The sequence below is a fragment of the Desmodus rotundus genome, chromosome 10 (assembly GCF_022682495.2).
Source record: "Desmodus rotundus isolate HL8 chromosome 10, HLdesRot8A.1, whole genome shotgun sequence".
Classification (NCBI taxonomy): Eukaryota; Metazoa; Chordata; class Mammalia; order Chiroptera; family Phyllostomidae; genus Desmodus; species Desmodus rotundus.
In genome coordinates this window covers 71,501,464-71,519,855 of record NC_071396.1, presented here as the reverse complement: position 1 = coordinate 71,519,855, position 18,392 = coordinate 71,501,464, and the positions used below count along the sequence as shown (strand labels likewise).

Sequence of the window (18,392 nt, the reverse complement as noted above, 5' to 3'; positions counted from 1 at the left end):
CGGCATCGCCTGAGGGCTTTTAGAAAAACTACCACCTCACCTTCGACCTGCTGTATCTGAACATCTAGGGTTGGGGCTCAAGAATCCTCTACCAAACCCGCCAGGTTTTTCGTATGCGTGCTACTGTTTAAGAACTACTGTGTAGTGTGCTGAACACAGTTTCTACCATCTAGGCATTTATGATCAAACATTTCTGGAATATAAATGATTGAATTATTCATCTCCCCAGCATCCAGCACACGTTCAGGCAATCACGAGTGCTCAATAAAGATTTGCTATTAAGTTGACTGTCCTCCATTCAGAAATAATGCTATTCATATTATTCCAGGGTGAGGGAACTGGCGATTATAGAGTCACAAACAACCAGAACAAAACTTGGATAGTGTACCTTCGTGGTTTCCTTTGTTTTGACCAAGAGCATTATGTAATGTGTGAGCGATCGTGTGTATAAATCTGTCATCTCTTTAATGCCCAAAGGAAAGTAAATAATTTGAATAAAACTTTTTTTGTGGTTGGAAGGGGAATGAAACAGGCTGGCCCTGGCCTGATACCGTAAACCTTATCATTTGAGAGTAAGCAAGAAGTTAATGATATAACTCGGGCTGGAATGCAGTTTAAGAAGAGGGTTTTCCAGCAAGAGTTGGCGCGGTCATCGCCCTCTTACCGTCCTCAGTATTTTGTAAGGACGTATCTAAAAAGTTAACTTGTTTTGTGTGAAGTTCAAATTGAACTAGGTCTGCTGTACTATTTTGTTTACTCTGGCAGCCCCGACTGCGCGGTTTCCGGTGCCCGGGAACCCCAAATCTTGAGGAACCGCATCCTGCCCCGCCCGGGTCAAATTCCTGGCCCTGCCCGGCGACCCAGGAATGCGGAAGGGCCTCGGGAATCCACTGCGGCCGGCGGGGGGAGACGGCGGGCCGCGGGGCCGCAGGTGCTCTGCGGAAAGCAGATCGGCCAGGCTCAGGAAGCCAACTAAAACCCTGGCCCCATTCTTCGGCCCGAGCCCCGTTCCCCGGCGGACGCGGCGGGGCTCGCTCCATCCTGAGCGAGAACTGCTACACGCCCCCCACCCCGTCCGGAGTTGGATCCTGCCGCGCCTTCCGCAGCGGTTTCCGGTCCGCCTCCCGAGGCAGGAAGTGCCGGGAACCGCATCTGTCGCGCAGCATCCCAGTGCTCGTCGCTGTCGCCGGTCATCTCGTTAGGGCAGCCCGTCTTCTCGTGTCTGGCCGCGGTGAGTGGCACTCACCCCCGCGCGCTACAGCCTTTGAGCTGCACCCGTCCCCCCCTCCATTCGTCACACGGCAGCGGGACCCCGGCAGGGGAGGAGAGGGCAGGGGGTTGTGGGAGCTGTCAGGGTGGGCGAGGAGGGGACGTTCGAGTCGCCGCCGGGCTTGGGCCGGGATGGAAGCTCCTGGGCGAATGAAGCCGACCGGCAAACAGGCCCGGCTGGAAGAGGTGGCTGGGCCGTGGCCCTGCGTCACCCAGGATGACTTCACACACCTGGTGCCTCCCACCGCCCGGCGGCCTGGCTGCCTGCCGCCGCCCTCGCGAGCCCAGTCGGTCGGTTAGGTTGTTGAGCCCGTGCTCTGTACCGCACACATGGCTTGATGCTTTGGGGGATACGGGAGTCTGTTGGTGCGTGGTTCTCGCCTTAAATTAAGTGTCCGAGGAAAATAGAGAAACGTACTGGATGCGTGGTTACTATAGGCTAAAATGTAATGATTTCCATAAGAGTGGTGAGTCTCGCCGTTTCGTGCATCTTGTGAAGATTTCGTGCATTCATGTTGACGAAAAGGATAAATAAAAATCAAGAAAGTTTCCCTGAAAAATAAATCGTGACCTCACTGAAAGCCTTGGAGTCAACCCTGGAAGGGAAAATTGAGTATTTCTGGCTAGATGTGCGGTAGGAGGTAACAAAATCAAAAGCGCAAAAGGTGGGAATTTGTGCGGAATGGAAAGGAGATGGTGGGAAGACCAGCCTGAATGGAACAGAACTATAGTGAATAATAGGTGGAAATAAGGGTAGGTAGATAGATAAGTGGGGCCTTTTTATGGGTGTCTTGAAAACTTGAGAAATAAAAGATTTGTGTAATAGGCATTAGGGATTCATTTAGGATTCTTCACCAAGGAAGTAATATGAAGAAAGTGTGTTCAGAGGAAATTGATTTGGCAGCCTTTGTTTAAGATGAAATTGCTCTGGTCCTTTGGTAAGAAAAGTATCATAGCATTTTAGGGTTCAAAAGAACTTTATAGAACTCTTTCATTTCATAATTGAGGAAACAAACTAAGAGAGGTGAGATGATTTACCTAAGGTCACTTGAGGGATGTTCCCATGGTGCCACCCATTTTCTCTGGGAGCATTAGGTGGACCCTCCAGGACCCTCTAACAAAGTGCACAGCTCTTTTTGTTGTTGTTCAGGCTGCGTTGAATGAAACGACTTCATGATGCCTGAGCCAACATTCATTTATGCTTCAGTGAGTCCGAATTTAGACCACAGGACAATCCCCGGTTCTGGGTTGCAGGGGTTAGGAAAGATGAGAAGACTTGGAGCCCCTGAATGGGGCTGATTATCCCTCCCAAGATTCAAAGACACCACCAATCTAGGAATGGTTTTCATTGCCAGCAACTTGAGGATCTTCCTTCCTCATTTCACACTGTAGGGGTGTGGCAGTATTGCTTTTTACTCCCAGCTCTCTGTCTGTCTATATTTTCATGGTAGAGAATTTCAGTTGCCTATATGTAGGATATTAGGGACTAGTGGTACAAGCTCTGGAGCTAGACTTCCTAAGTGCAGATCATAGATTTAAGCTCTACCTTTTTCTAGCTGCAGGCAAGATGCTTATTCTCTTTTCCCTGATTTTCTTACCTAAAAAGGGGGGAAGTAACTTTTCCTGTATCATAAATTGTTGCATGGATTAAATATGTTAATACACGTGAAATGTTAAGACCAGTGCCTAGCACATGTTTAGTACTCAATTGTTGGCTGTTTCTTCTAGGTATGGAACAAGGGGTAGACGGTAATTTTGTTAAAGATCTCTTGAGGAGGAGTTCAGTGGAGTTTATGCTAACCCATGGGTAGACCATATAGAAAAGCTTTGTTTTGGGAGTTAGATCCAGGTCCTACCTACAGTGAGCATCTGTGTATATAAGTCTTTGTGATAGGAAGGAAGCATATATATTTATTCGCTTAACTAGTATTTATTGAGCTCCTGCCATGTGTAAGGTACTCTGCTAGACCCTGCAGTCCAAGGTAGAAAGGCTAAATGCCACAAAAATAAATATGCAAAGGACACGGCAGTGGAATACTACTCAGCAGTCAAAAAAGAATGAACCACTGATAGCTGAATCTCACAAACATTACATTGAGTGAAAGAAGTCAGGTGCATAGAATATATACTGTATACTTTTATAAGAAATTCAAAGACAAAACTAAGCTGTGGTGGTAGCAGTCTCAGCAATGCGTGCCCATGGGAGAGGATGGCTGACTTGGAGGGAACTTTTAGAGGGATGCTAACATTTGTTTTTTATTGGGGTGTTTACCACATATATATTTCATTGTAATAAAGCAAAATGATATAGGAGTTCAAAGGATGGAAAGTTTACTGCCAACTGGGACAGTTAAAAAATCCTTAATGAAGAAATGACAGCACTATAATGGATGTGGTAAATATTAAAATGTACTACAGGAGAAGTTTAACTGGTATTAAGAGAAAAGTTGTAAAACTTGAGTAAGGCTCTGGGGAAAAAAAAGTATAATCTGTGGAACTGATTATATATTTGCCTAAATATGCAACATAAAAACATATCCTCATATGTCATTAAGTATATGAGGAGAATTTTTGTGGGACATTTTAACTTAATTAAACACTGAACTCTCTTTATGATTGCTATTTTCAGCCTGTTGATCATGTATCCAATCATTTAATCCTCCCTATTAGCACAAAATTAGCCTTGACTATAGTAATGACCTTGGAAATCAGTGAGAATTTTTTAAAAATTATTTTATTGTTGTTCAATTACAGTTGTCTGCATTTTCTCCCCACCCACCCCACCCCAGCCAAACCCACCTCCCTCCCTTGCTTCCACCCTCCCCCTTGGTTTTGTCCGTGTGTCTTTTATAGTAGTTCCTGAAAGCCCTTTCCCTCGCTATTCCCTCCCCCCTCCCCTCTGGTTACTGTCAGATAGTTCTTAATTTCAATGTCTCTGGTTATATTTTGTTTGCTTTTTTCTTTTGTTGATTATGTTCCGGTTAAAAGTGAGATCATATGGTATTTGTCCCTCACTGCCTGGCTTATTTCACTTAGCATAATACTCTCTAATTCCATCCATGCTGTTGGAAAGGGTATAAGCTCCTTCTTTCTGCGGCGTAGTATTCCATTGTGTAAATGTACCGTAGTTTATTGATGCACTCATTTACTGATGGGCACTTGGGCTGCTTCGAGCACTTGGCTATTGTAAATTGTGCTGCTATGAACATTGGGGTGCATAGGCTCTTTTGGGTTGGTGTTTCTCTGTGAGAAATTTCTAAAGATTCTGATAGACTTGGATGAAGGTGACAGTTGAATGAGAAATGATCTTAGATTTTGGGCCAAGAACTGCTGCTCTCTGCTTTTTTGGGTTCCTGTACTCTCAGCCTTACCTTGTGCCTGCCTTCAGAAGTTGGCCTTGCTAAAGGAGACCTCTTAACCATCCTGCCTCGGGCATCTGTCTCTTCTGCCATTCTACTGTAACTTGGCTAAAACTTGAATTCTTTATCATCCCTTTGCTCACAAAACCAGCTCCTCCTCCCTCCTTAACGACCTCATTTTTGAGTGGTAATTTTATGCTACCAGTTTTTCAACCAGTACTTAAAAGCACAGTCATTTAAGAACAGCTTTGAAGGAGACTCCAATTAGAAAGGAAGAACTATCAAATCAGCCTAGGAATCAGCCAGAAGAATAGAATAGTGGTGATGGTAATGTTGAAGAAGGGGTGACTGTTGCAGTTAAAAGAGGAACCCACAGAACTTGGAGAGAAATTGAATAGAAGGAATTAAAATTTTCTAACCAAAAATTAGTTGCCACTTTGAACTTTTAAAAAATTCTGTGATTATAATTCTGAAATAAAGGCATTGCTATATTTTAATATTAAAGAGACCAGGGAAACACAATGGCTTTATTAGTTTTCTATTGCTATATAAAAAATTGCTCCCAAAACTTAGCATCTTAAAAAAATAGTAAGTGGTTTCTGAGGGTCAGGAATTCCAGGGTGATTCTGGCTCAGGGTCTAGGAGATTGCAGCCCAGATGTCAGCAGGTTTGCAATCTTTTGAAGGAAGATCAACCTCCAACCTCTGGCTGACTCACGTAGCTGGCAAGGTGATCCTGAGTAATGACAGGAGGCCTCAGTTCCCTGCCACATGGACCTCTACTTAGGGCTGTGTACTGCCCTCGTGGCCTGGTGCTGGCTTCCCCCAGGTGGTGATCCAAGAGTGAGCAAGGCAAAAGCTGCAATGCCTACTATGTCAAAGTCACGCTATTATTTTTGCCATATCCCGTTGGTTATGAAGGGTAGGAGAATATGCCACCCCCAAATGTGTCATTTTAGCATAAATAGGATTTTGAGCTAGAGGCAATTTAGAAGAAGCAGATGCAAAAAAAGCTTTCTGCCTTCCCCTTATTTGTCTAAAAGCAGGACATAAATTTCCCCCGGAAGGACCAAGATTACCCTCTGGAGATAACTTTAGACTCCTTATCAGTGGAGAAGGCCTTCATGAAAAAAATACATGACAAGCATTACCCTAGTTTACTTTGGTTATTTTGGTAACCTTCCATGACTAGCCCCTTTCCCTCACATACCTTTCTTCTTTTGTCTTCAGCTAAAGATGATATTTAAGCCTGAGTTCTAAGCCACCTCTGAGAAATGGTTTTGCCCTGGGTATCTCCCATGTATACAGGAAGTATACATGTTAATGAGCTTCTCTTTGGTTTTCTCACTAATCTATTATCACAGTGCTGTCGGCCAAGAACTCAGAAGAGTAGAAGGAAAATTATTTCACCTCCCGTACAGTTTCACAGGTCAATCCTTTTTACTGTTGAATGGGACTACACAAAGACAGGAGAAGTGTTGAGGGCCAATTTGGATCCTGGCTACCACCAGAGCCAAGGAACAAGTTCAACTCGGAGGCCAGGCAGTGACAAATACTGGCGGTATCAGGAAGTTGTAGGGAATAGTGGGGATTGCTCACAAAACACTTATTAACCACAAGAATTTGGGAATGCTGGTCAAGGGATTCCTAATCAAGATGTCTGAAATTTGTTTTTATGAAAGTGAAATAGTATTTTAAAATGTTGTCAAACTAAATAATTTAGAAGGCAATTTAAAAGGTCATCCCTGGAGGTACTAAATGACCATTCCTACAAACTGTATATAGTTTGGTAGGTGCCAGCTTGTGCAGTTTGTGACTTTTGATCTACTCTTTATTTTATAGATGAGGAAAATGAGAACCAGGAAAGCTAAAATGACCAAAGGCCACCTTGAGAATGACAACTGGAATTAGAATCCAGGTCTCCAGCATCACCATTAAACCACAATGACCACATTTTAAAAACTAAAGGGAACTAAACAAACAGCCCAATACCTTCTGAGTGGTTAACACAGTGGTTCTCAGCCTTCAAAGTACATTGGAATCACCTGGTGCATTTTTTAAAATACAGATTCCTAGGCCCCATCTGTAGGCATTCAGTTTGTTTGACTAGAGTAGAACCTAGGTATCTATTTGGTTTTTTTTTTTTTTTTTTTTTTTTTTTTTTAACTTCCAGGGTAATTTTAATGTGCAGCCAAGATTGAAACCAGAAGGTTAACTACTGTGAGAGCCACATTTACTTAAGTGTGACAACAGTTAGCTGACTTAAGATACTTAAAAGAAGAAGCCTCAAAGGAATGTTGAGGAAGTCATAAGTAACTGACAGGATATGTCCCATGACCATGTTTCCCTGGCTTCCAGTGAAGCCATATAGGCCAAATGAAGTTCACAAGCATTTTCTGCTTATTAATCGGGTTATGGTGCTCATGTTTTGATTTGTACATTAGTATTACAGGTGATTTTGTAAATATTTAGGTTATTTGAATATGTTGACACCATCGTTACCTGTAATACCAGTGTTCCTATATCCCTGTCCTTCTCATAACCTCTGTGAGCACTACGTATGACCTTTAGTTCACTGTGTGTCAGAAATTTACAAAACATAGCCCTGGCTGGTGTGGCTCAGTGGGTTGAGTGCGGGCTGCAAACCGAGGGGTCCCTGATTCGATTCCTGGTGGGGGCACATGTCTGGGTTGCGGGCCAGGTCCCCAGTGGGGGCCTCATGAGAGGCAACCACACATTGATATTTCTCTTCCTCTCTTCCCCTCTCTCTAAAAATAAATAAATGAAATCTTTTTAAAAAAATTACAAAATGATTAAAATCTGCAGAGGAAGTGAGTTTTTCCTGCTATTGAGAGTTATTCATTACATTATGTGCTATGTTATATGTGGGTATACCTGTAACCATAGTTCAAGGGTGAGGTTTGGTGGTGGCTTTTTTCTTTAACATTTATAGGTTAAACATTAATTTGACAGCCCTAGGTAAAGGTTTCAGACCTTTACTTATGTCAAGCCAAAACCATGACTGATAGGAAATACTGCCACTTGATCAAACCCAAACTAGGGCTGCTGCATTGCACAATTCCAGGGAGTATCGTTTATATTTTATTCTCTTACCGTTCCACAATGCAGTTGTGTTCTGTACATTGATTTCCCCATAGAGCTTGAATTTATTTGAAAACTCAGTTTGTCTAGGATTTGAGCTCACAGGAAACTAGCTGCTCAGAAATCAGTGTCTTGTTATATTGGTAGTATTGAAAGGTTTTTTTAATTGTGGTGAACTCAGAATATTAGAAGAATATTTAATACAAAGAAAATATAGAAGTAGAAGTAACCTTGAATAAAGGAGGTTTGACTCGTTAGCTCTGCCACTAGGTGACCTCGGGCAGGTTATTTAATATCCTTGATCTCTACTTCCTTCATTTGTAAAGCAGGCATGTTATATTTAATGAATGTGATCTGCTTAGTACATGAGTCAATAAATGGTAGTAGCCATAGGTTGAGTAGACCTTTAATTTTTCTCTCTGATCCTAAAGCATTTTGGACTAGAAAAGTAGCAAGAACGGAAACACAGAATATAAGGTAAAAAACTGCATGGTGCTTTGGGCGCATAGAAGCAGTTTGGTGTTGCTGAAGGAAAAATACAAAACAGAGAAGGGCTAGAGATGAGGCTGGAAAGGTCATTCTAGAGGAGGCAAAGAACGCCTTGTGTACCCTGTGTCGTATGAGGCAGTAGAGGTGGAAGATCTTTAAGAGGGAAATGGTAATGTCACTCATGTTTTAGACAACTCTGGCTGGAATATAAAACGTAGTTTAGAGGGAGGTAAGAAGCAAGGATATTGGTTAGTTGGCCATAGAAGTACGCAAAGAGATGATGAGGGTCCAGCCAAGGAGTGAAGAAGATGAGTAGACCTGAGAAATACTTAAGAGGCAGGCATTGATTCATCAGGGATAGGGATGAGTCAGGATGACTCCTGGGTTTCTGGTTTGGCGAGTGGGTAAATGATGGTGCCGTTAACGGAGAGAAAACAGAAGGATGACAGAGTTCAGGAGGTGGAAGATAATTCCGTCTTCAGCATGTTGATTATGAGTATCTGTGGGATATTCCGATGGATGCCTGTCACAAGCAATTGGATATTTAAATCCAACTCAAGGAAGAGGTCAGGCCTGTAGATAACAGACCTAGGAGACATAGGTGCTGTCAGGTCCGCGAGAGTCAGCGAGACCGTCTAAGTAAAGTCACGACTGCTAGAATACTGAGAAACAGGAATATTTAAGTGAGTGGAGGAGATAAAGACTTAACAGGAAAATGGAGGAGGACCAGTCATAGAAATGAAACTGAGAGGGAGTATGTGGGTGTTACCAGGTCACATACGGCATTTTGCGTAAATCGTTCTTTCCAAGATAACATTTAGAGTCTTCCTCATTAAAGTGTAAGGTCTTCAAGATAGGGAACCTTGTATTCTCTTTCCATTTGGGACAGTTCATTTCTACTGTGACTGTTCACTAAAACCAGGAGTTGTTGGGGCTCTGAAGAAAAGAGGGATAAAGTGTCCCTCTTTTGTCCAAGGAGATTTAAACTGGATTTGGCGATTTGAAAGTAGTTGGAGTAGAAAAAGCCAGATTGTGGTGGGTTGAAAGTGAGTGGGAAGTGAGAAAGTAGAAAAAGCCACGATGCTTCTCTCTCAGTAGGTAAGGAGACCAACGATGGTAGATTCTTTGGGGGGAGTGGGGAGGGACAAAAATTCTCTTCAGATTGATTGTTTCCCTACAACTTTGCCTCACTTTTTTCACTTTATGTGTCTGCATGTATAATTTTTATAGGTACCATATACTTATATAATGTGCACTGTTTTTAAATGAAGTACAGAGAAAAAAACAAGCTTTTTAAAAAAGAAATGATGGTATTATTACATTGAGCCTATTATCTGCTGTGTTCAAAACTATACTACTAAGCCAAGCCTCAAATACCCAGTGGGGTATTTTTTAGATTGAAGTAAGAGAAACAATGTAGATTAAAAGTCCAAGACTAGACGTTCTAGAGACCTAGGTCCAAAATTCCCTTGCTCAGCCACTGTTGGAGCTAGTAGCCACTGCTTTCAGACTGTGCGGCTACAGGGTTAGAGAACAATCCCCAAGACCATCCTCATTTCTGACACCAGTGGCAAGTTTGGGTTTCCAGGATGACCCTCGGGTTCAATAATTTACTAGGATTCACAGAACTCACTGAAAGTTATTATCGCATGGTTGTGGTTTAGTACAAGTAAAATGATTCAGATTAAAATCAGCCAGGGGAAGAGAGGCATGGAGCATAGGCCAGGAGTCTTTTGAATGCAGACCTCCCAGTCGTCCTCTCTCATGGGATTGTGGACGACTCCTGACAGCAAGGTGAGACAGTTGTGCATGGAGTATTGCCAGCCAGGGAAATTCATGTGATCCTTGATATCTGTAGTTTTTATCAGAGCTCTGTTACATAGATACTGTGGGCTGCTGCATAGCTCACCTCGGTCTGCAGCCTCTCTAGAGGTCAGCTAATAACATGTAACCCAAAGCCTCCACGGTACATCACATTGTTTGAAATCTGACATGACCCAGGACCCCAAATATTGGGCGTGATATTCCAAGGGCTTAGAAATTTCTTCCTAGCAGCCAAGGACAAAGGCCAGACCTCTCTTTGGACAAAATTAAATCCATCATTGCACAAGGGCCATTGGTTTTTTTTAAAACAACTTAGGTGGTACCTATCTCATAGGTGAAGATTGAATAAGACATTGAATCAGAAAACTGCCCTGGTGTCCTCCAGTAGCTAGTAATGGTGGAGGTAAGATTCAAACTCAGGACTTTGTAATTCCAAGGCTGATAGTATTTTTGTGTTGTATATATTATTTAAAACTACAAATAAAAAATGGAATAAAAAATGTTCATTCTATCTGACATTTATTGGTGGCTTTCAATAGAGTACTGGAGGCCACCACCAAAGCCATATTGTAGAGAATTGGGCAGTGATTGGGAAGATGAGAAAATGGAGACAGTTGAGTATTAATAAAACTGGTAATCTGAAAGTTTTGTCAAGGGAAATGGGAAATGAAAAGGTGGCAAGAAGGGATACAAGATTAAAGAATAGGTTTTGGATTTCTGGCACCGGGTAGATAGGCCACCGTGAAGTTCAACCTCTTTGTGAACTCAGACTGAGGCAAAAACCCCAAACACCACTTCGGTGCCCCCTCACATGTGTGTGGGGAGAAAATACATTACCTACATGGAGCAGGTGCAGCGTGAGAAGGCTAACGGCGTCACTGTCCATGTGGGCATTCACCTGAGCAAGGTGGTTGTCACCAGACTAAAACTGGACAGAGATCAGGGAAGTATCTTGAACACAAAGCCAAATCTTGACAAGTGGGAAAAGAGAAAGGCAAATGTAAGGAAGAACTTACAAACATAGTCCCGGAATAAATAATTACGTGCTGTGCAACCACGGGTTAGGTTAGCTGTATCTACAGATTTTTAGCCTATTGTGTATTCATTTGGAACTTTTTAAGATGTCTCTGGAGTATTTCATTTTCTTCCTGTTTTGTTATTAATATGCGGCTCTGTAAATCTGTTGTTACTGTTTTTATTAATTTTATGAATAAAAATGGGAAATGTTTACAAAAAGAATAGGTTTTTATGATTTTCTAAAAAGATATGAGACTTTTTAACATGTACTGTGCAGCGACTGTACTAGTCTCTTTTGCCTTTGGTATCTCGTTTAATTTTTACTTGCACTGAAGTAGGTATCTTTTGCTGTGAAACATGATCGAGTCAGCTTCCCTGGTTTACAAACTGTTTTGAAAAAAACTGAGGCTCGGAGAGTTTTTGCAACATTGGTAATAAAGTGGAGGTAACCCTACCGCATAGGATTGTGTGAGGATTACATGGAGCAGTCCTTGTAAAAGGAAGACAGCAACTTTAGAACTCTCTCTCTAAGAGAGCCTCATGCCTTCATAACAGTGCTTGGCACGTAGCAAGCCCTCAGTGAATACTGAGTATTGTTACATATTTTAAAATGAATTCCCACTTAGTAAATATGGGTTTAATGATTTTAGGGGAAGGTACGTCAGTAATTTCTGTTTCTTAATTTTTTTCGAAACTGCTTTTTTCCCCTAACCATTGGAAATAAAGTTTAAATATATACTTACTTGTACTCAAATGAATAATTCTACATTAAGATATTTTTACTTCACTAACTTTAGATATTATGACTTCTTTTTTTTTGCTTTATGTTTTATGCATTTTTTTGCTTTGTTTTTTTTAACTCTAGAATTAAACAGCCACCATGTCGAGCAAAAAGGCAAAGACCAAGACCACCAAGAAGCGCCCCCAGCGCGCAACGTCCAATGTGTTCGCCATGTTTGACCAGTCGCAGATTCAGGAGTTTAAAGAGGCCTTCAACATGATTGACCAGAACAGAGATGGTTTCATTGACAAGGAAGATTTGCATGATATGCTTGCTTCTCTAGGTAGACTTTTATGTTCTCAATATGCCTGTTTCCCCCAAAATAATAATTTAGCATTCTATGGATTATTTTCTGTGTGATATTCACATATTTCTGTCCTTTTTCCAAAGCCTGTCGAGAGATGTCTGTGTGGAAGGTGCCAGTTGAGGCTTGGCCAATCATAAGAGGATAAACCTATAGCGGTGGGGACCTGGCAGGCACTAGGCAGGCCTCAGTTCCACTCATCTAAATACGATAGATCTCCTAGGGGATGGCTAGGTGGCAAAATATCAGAATTTAAGATAGAATGTATAACTAATGACATAGCGTAGTCAGTAATAAAGGTTGAGAATAGGTTATAGGTAGGAAGTGATGATGATGAATGGTAATCGTCTTGGGAGGAAGGGCAGTGCTACTGAACAAGGGAACACAGGAAAAGGGACTTTCACAATTTTACTTACATTATTTTTTATAACAAAAGAAAAATGTAAAAATAAAAGATTTAAAGCAAACATAAACTGCTCTTTGTTATTTTGGTTATTATGGGTGTTATTTTATTATTCCTTGTAAGATTTTGTTACTGTTTGTTTGATCTTAAAAAGAAGGAAGGTACAGAAAGTCCTCTGTGTTCTGCACTGAGTCAGCACTAATTACCTGGCTGTGGAGAAATGAATGGCCAGCCTAGTTCTTGGTAGACAAGAGTGACTGGGCATGGAAGGGGGTGTGGGTCAGGGATGGCCTCCAGTTAGGCTGTACACTCTGGGGTGTTTTTTTGCTTGACTCTTAGCCAGAGGGCAAAGAGAAAGAGGGTGTTATTTTTTTCCCTTTAGTTACAACCACAACACAATTTGTTCCTCTGTCTTATTTTTATTTTTTTCTCCTAACATACTATTTTGAACATTTTTAAACCTACAAAAAGTTGAACATCCTTTACCTAGGTTCACCAATTGTTAACATTTTGGGACATTTCCTTTATTCAGAGTGAGAGTAGAATCAAGATACGTATCTAATTTGTTGATTTGCCGGTAGGTTGGATCCCAGTGTTTTCTACTAAGCATAGCAACTAAGTGTATTTGCAGGTCACTATTGAAGAAGCCCACTGAGGAAAATTGAGTGACTTAGTTAACTATTACAGAGATTAAGCATACAAGCCTGTACCATGAGCATAGTAGATGCTCAACTAATTTACAAGTGATGGTAGTGTCAGAGGCTGGCTTTAGGGCCTTCTATTTTGGGAAACTGTGCCTTTTAAGATCAGCACAGTTTACCTTTTATGTGTAAATGTAAAAAGGTAATGTATATACCTTTTACATATAAAAGCTTATATATATGTATATGTATTTACCTTTTAAATCAGCAAATTATATTGGATGCCTTGAATGGGTTTGTAGATGTTTAGCCTAAACCAATTCATTTTAGGTCCCAGTGTCTTTTCTGTTCTTTTCTGTTCTTTTGGCACCTTTGGATTATAGTTTTTCCCCTCCCACAACAAATTGCTGCAAGAGAGTTGGGTGAAACCTGAACATAGAAAAGTAGATCTTTTTAGCTGCTGTTACTTACTCAGTGAATCTTGAAATTAATTTTGGGCTAATTTTTGTGTTGGGCATGTCAAATAGGTATGAATGAGGATTGTAAGACAGTAAGAGAGATGCCACCTTGGCTTTTAAATTTTACCCAAATTCTCGAGATTAAAACTTTGCATATGAACCACAATTCCAGATTTGACTATCATTAGCACTTAGTTGGGTATAATATTGAGGTGCTTCCTTAGATATGAATATCTAACTTACAGATATTCTTTTCATGGAGGATCATACAAACTTAATATTGGAAGGGACCTTTCAGATACCAAATTTAATCAATCCATTTTACAGATTAAAAATAACCCCAGATACCTGCCACCTTCTCCCAGGTTACACAGCCAGTGGCAGAATTGAGATTCAAACTCACTATTCCAGACACCTCATTCATTGTTGCTTTTCCTATACCATGGGGCCTCACAAATGCCTAGACAAAGAGAAGTCCATTTCACCCCTACTGTGTCTGGCCATCCCAGGGGAATTTCTCCCAACTTTGAGGGAAGGGTCAGAGCAGTTCCCTCACCACTACTAGAATAGGGAGAAGTACTGTCAGTCCCAACTGAGATTAAGATTTCCATTACGAACAGTACTAAATAAGACTACAGTTTAGTGACATGCATTGACAGCACTTGGTGGTGATACACCTGGCAACCTGAAAATGACATTCCAATTCCTAATAGTTTTAGCTTCAATGACCAACTTGTAAATAAAATTTTTGAAGCATCCGAGTTCATGGGTAACTGTACTACAATTGGAAATATACATATTTAAATTTTTAAAAAATAACTGGTATTGAAATGCCGTGATTGACCTTAAATGTTATCAACATAGAAGATTTAATAATGGCATTGCCGGGACCATAGTTTCAGGTGTGTGTTCTGTTTAGTTTAAAATAGTGAAGGAAAAGTTACAGAAAGTATCAATAAATGAACAACATTCACCCTAAGCCCATTTTTATAATGCTGTGTCAGAGACTTTTTAAGATGTCAAAAATCATCTTTTAGAAATGTTCTTAATGCAGTTAATTCAAAAATTAGTTTCATGTGAGTATGATGTACCTTTTAAAAATACATTAGGGAGCATAACATTAACAAAACAATTATTTGTTGAAATTAGTTCTTCGTCCTTTAATGTTAAAATGCGAACTTTTCATAGGGAAGAATCCAACAGATGCGTACCTTGATGCCATGATGAATGAGGCGCCAGGGCCCATAAATTTCACCATGTTCCTCACGATGTTCGGTGAGAAGTTAAATGGCACAGATCCTGAAGACGTCATCAGAAATGCTTTTGCTTGCTTTGATGAAGAAGCAACTGGTGGGTGCTCTTTTTTTATGTCCTTATTCCAGACTATATGAAACACTTTTTAGGAAATGAAAAAGATTAGTAAAGTATACATTTTAAAAAATGAATAAAGGGAAACTATCGTTTACAGCAGGACCATACAACTGAGAATGGCTAGCACACAGTTAATGTAGATCATAAAGCTACACAATTTGTGGTGTTAATCTTTGAATTTGGACCTGAGCTTCCTGAAAGCCAAAGAGAATTGTCTGTTAAATAGTATTTCTTAAACAATGAGAGCTCCTTCTTCAGGAGACTATAAACTGCACAGGGAAGTGTAGTCATGTGCTGCATAACTCTTTCAGTCAGGGACAGACAGCATATATGATGGTTTATAGTGGTTTGCATGGAATGCTTCCCACAGGATTATAATGGAGCTGAAAAATTCCTGTCACCCTAGTGACATGATGGCCCTCATATCATAGCACATGTGTTACACACGTGTTTGTGGCGGTGCAGGTATAAACAAACCTGCACTGCCAATCATATAAAAGTAGAGTGCACACAATTATGTACAGGACAGAATAAAGGTAATGAATGACTATGTTACTAGTTTGTGTATTTACTGTACTATACTTTTTATTGTTATTCTAAAGTGTACTCTTTCTACTTACAAAAATGTTTTCTGTAAAACAGTGTGCTGTGTGCTACAGCACCATTGCCCACATACGTCTTGTGTTTACTGCATCTCTTCATTGCGTCGGTTTCTCTTGTGCTTGATTTAAATTCGTGTTGTTCTTAGGGTATATATAATCCCAGCAGCGGAATTGCTGGGTCAAAGGGCAGTTCCATTTTTAGTTTTCTGAGGAAATTCCACACTGTTTTCCACAGTGGCCGTACCAGTCTGCATTCCCACCAACAATGTACTACGGTTCCCTTTTCTCTGCATCCTCTCCAACATTTGTTTGTTGATTTGTTTATGTTGGCCACTCTGACTGGTGTGAGATGGTACCTCATTGTGGTTTTAATTTGCATCTCTCTGACATTTACACAATGGAATTCTATGCAGCAGAGAGAAAGAAGGAGCTCCTACCCTTTGGGACAGCATGGATGGAACTGGAGAGCATTATGCTAAGTGAAATAAGCCAGGTGGTGAGGGACAAATACCATATGATCTCACCTTTAACTGGAACATAATCAACAAAAGAAAAAAGCAAACAAAATATAACAGAGACATTGAAGTTAAGAACAATCTAACAATAGCCAGAGGGGAGTGGGGAGGGGATAGTGGGGAGAGGGGTTTTCAGGAACTACTATAAAGGACACATGGACAAAACCAAGGGGGAGGGTGGAGGCCGGGGAGGGAGGTGGGTTTGGCTGGGGTGGGATGGGGAGAAAATGCAGACAACTGTAATTAACAACAATTAAATAAATAAATAAATAAATAAATAATAAATAAATAAATTCATGTTGTTTTGTACAGGCTTGTAGCCTGGAGCAATAGGCTATGCCTATAGCATGGTATATAGTGGGCTATACCATTTAGGTTTGTGTAAGTATACTTTGATGTTTGCACAACAAAATCTAACAATGCATTTCCCATCACATGACTATAGTTAACAAACACGAACAATGAAAATGTTAGGGTTTTTTTCCTTTCTCATTTTAAAGTGGGTAAAGTCTCACTATTCACTTTTGTTACTTCCCTTATTTTAGTCTTCTACTTTAACCCTACATTAACTCAGCCACCTTCCTCACCTCCTCAGATATTTCCTTGCATCCTGTTCCTGTTTCCCCATTTCTGCCTTTCAAAACTGCACCAATTCTTCATGCACACTTGGTCACTTTTCTGGGTAGCTGCCTTTTTTTTTCCTCTTTATTTCTGAAATGCAGAATTTTTTTCTCCTAGAAACACTTGCTTGAAATAAATTTTATAAGCATATAATCTGCTAACAGCTTTTTAAAAAATTTTAAAATTATTTTATTGTTGTTCAATTATAGTTGTCTGCATTTTCTCCCCACTCCTCTACCCCACCTTAGCAAAACCCACCTCCCTCCCCTGCCTCCACCCTCCCCCTTGGTTTTGTCCATGTGTCCTTTATAGTAGTTCCTGAAACCCCTTCTCCCCACTATCCCCTCCCCACTCCCCTCTGGCTATTGTTAGATTGTTCTTAACTCCAATGTCTCTGGTTATATTTTGCTAACAGAGCTTTTAAAATGATTTAATCTAATATTGTAAGGAACTCTTAAGTAACAGGAAAACATAATGACATAGTTACATATTGCCTTAGTTCACTAAGTTATTTTGTTCATGTAAATTTGGATGTTCTGAAATATTTTGTAAAATTGACCTAGTGTTGCCCTGACTGGTATGGCTCAGTGGATTGAGTGCCTGCCTGCAAACTGAAAGATCACTGGTTTGATTCCTGGTTAGGGCACATGCCTGGGTTGCAGGCCAGGTCCCCAGTTGGGGGCATTTGACGGGCAACCGATTGATGATTCTCTCCCTCCTTTTCTCTCTCCCTTACCCTTTCTCTTAAAAGTAAATGAATAAAAATGTTTTTTAAAAAGATTGACCTAGTGTAGAAATTAACTATTAAAGTACCAAGAAGTATTCGTGACTCTTTTCTTTCTGTGTCTTCCAGGCACCATTCAGGAAGATTACCTGAGAGAGCTGCTGACAACGATGGGAGATCGGTTTACAGACGAGGAGGTGGATGAGCTGTACAGGGAGGCGCCTATTGACAAAAAGGGAAATTTCAATTACATTGAGTTCACGCGCATCCTTAAACATGGAGCTAAAGATAAAGATGACTGAAAGAACTTTAGCTAAAACCTTCCAATTACTTTGTTTTACTTCCCCGACACTTCCCCCCATCCTCATAGACCTGTTGCATGCAGCTTAGTTTCACAGCTTTGCCTCTTTTTGATGTATTTATTCTAGACCTTTCTGCCACTTAGCACTTGTATAATCAGACTGCAGGTGGGTATAAAGTTGTAAATTGTGTTGAAAAAGAGTTTGCAAATAAAAATCAACAAATGTGAAAGCCCAGGAAAATATATTCGGTATTTCTGGTTTTGCTGGATTTTTACATTTTTATATAATAAAAATGCTATTTTGAAATAAAGATTATACTGACTCAGATGGAATATAATGAAAGTTTAATAAGTGGTAGGTGGGGTCTGTCCTATTTTCGTATTTTCAACTTTATGTAATTTAGATGTCATGGTTAAACTGTTTTTTCCACATATATGAGACAATGTTCTTTAGAACTTTTAGGGACAGATTAACATCATTATGCAGTAAAAACTAGCCTTCATTTTTCCCCCCACACTTCTAGCAAGTCAGATGTTTAAACTACTAAATTACAAATACAGAAGTATCCGAGAAAATGCTCAATGTTTTATTGATCTAAGTCAACAAAGATG

The 18,392-nt window shown here is 40.5% G+C and overlaps 1 protein-coding gene across 1 annotated transcript; it reads left to right on the top strand.

The window, feature by feature from the left end:
• The first annotated feature begins 1,075 nt into the window (after positions 1-1,075).
• Positions 1,076-18,114, top strand: LOC128779122 (myosin regulatory light chain 12B). The gene is made up of 4 exons (XM_024580319.3): positions 1,076-1,231; positions 11,925-12,123; positions 14,835-14,996; positions 17,609-18,114. The coding sequence occupies exons 2-4, from the start codon at positions 11,940-11,942 to the stop codon at positions 17,779-17,781; spliced, it is 519 nt and encodes a 172-aa protein (XP_024436087.1). The 5' UTR covers positions 1,076-1,231; positions 11,925-11,939; the 3' UTR covers positions 17,782-18,114.
• Positions 18,115-18,392: the final 278 nt, after the last annotated feature.

Bases quoted from the DNA above. Each gene is read 5' to 3' on its own strand.
- LOC128779122 (XM_024580319.3), top strand. From the start codon at position 11,940: ATGTCGAGCAAAAAGGCAAAGACCAAGACCACCAAGAAGCGCCCCCAG. The intron at 12,124-14,834 runs GTAGACTTTTAT...AACTTTTCATAG, and splicing joins TGATATGCTTGCTTCTCTAG to GGAAGAATCCAACAGATGCG. The intron at 14,997-17,608 runs GTGGGTGCTCTT...TGTGTCTTCCAG, and splicing joins CTTTGATGAAGAAGCAACTG to GCACCATTCAGGAAGATTAC.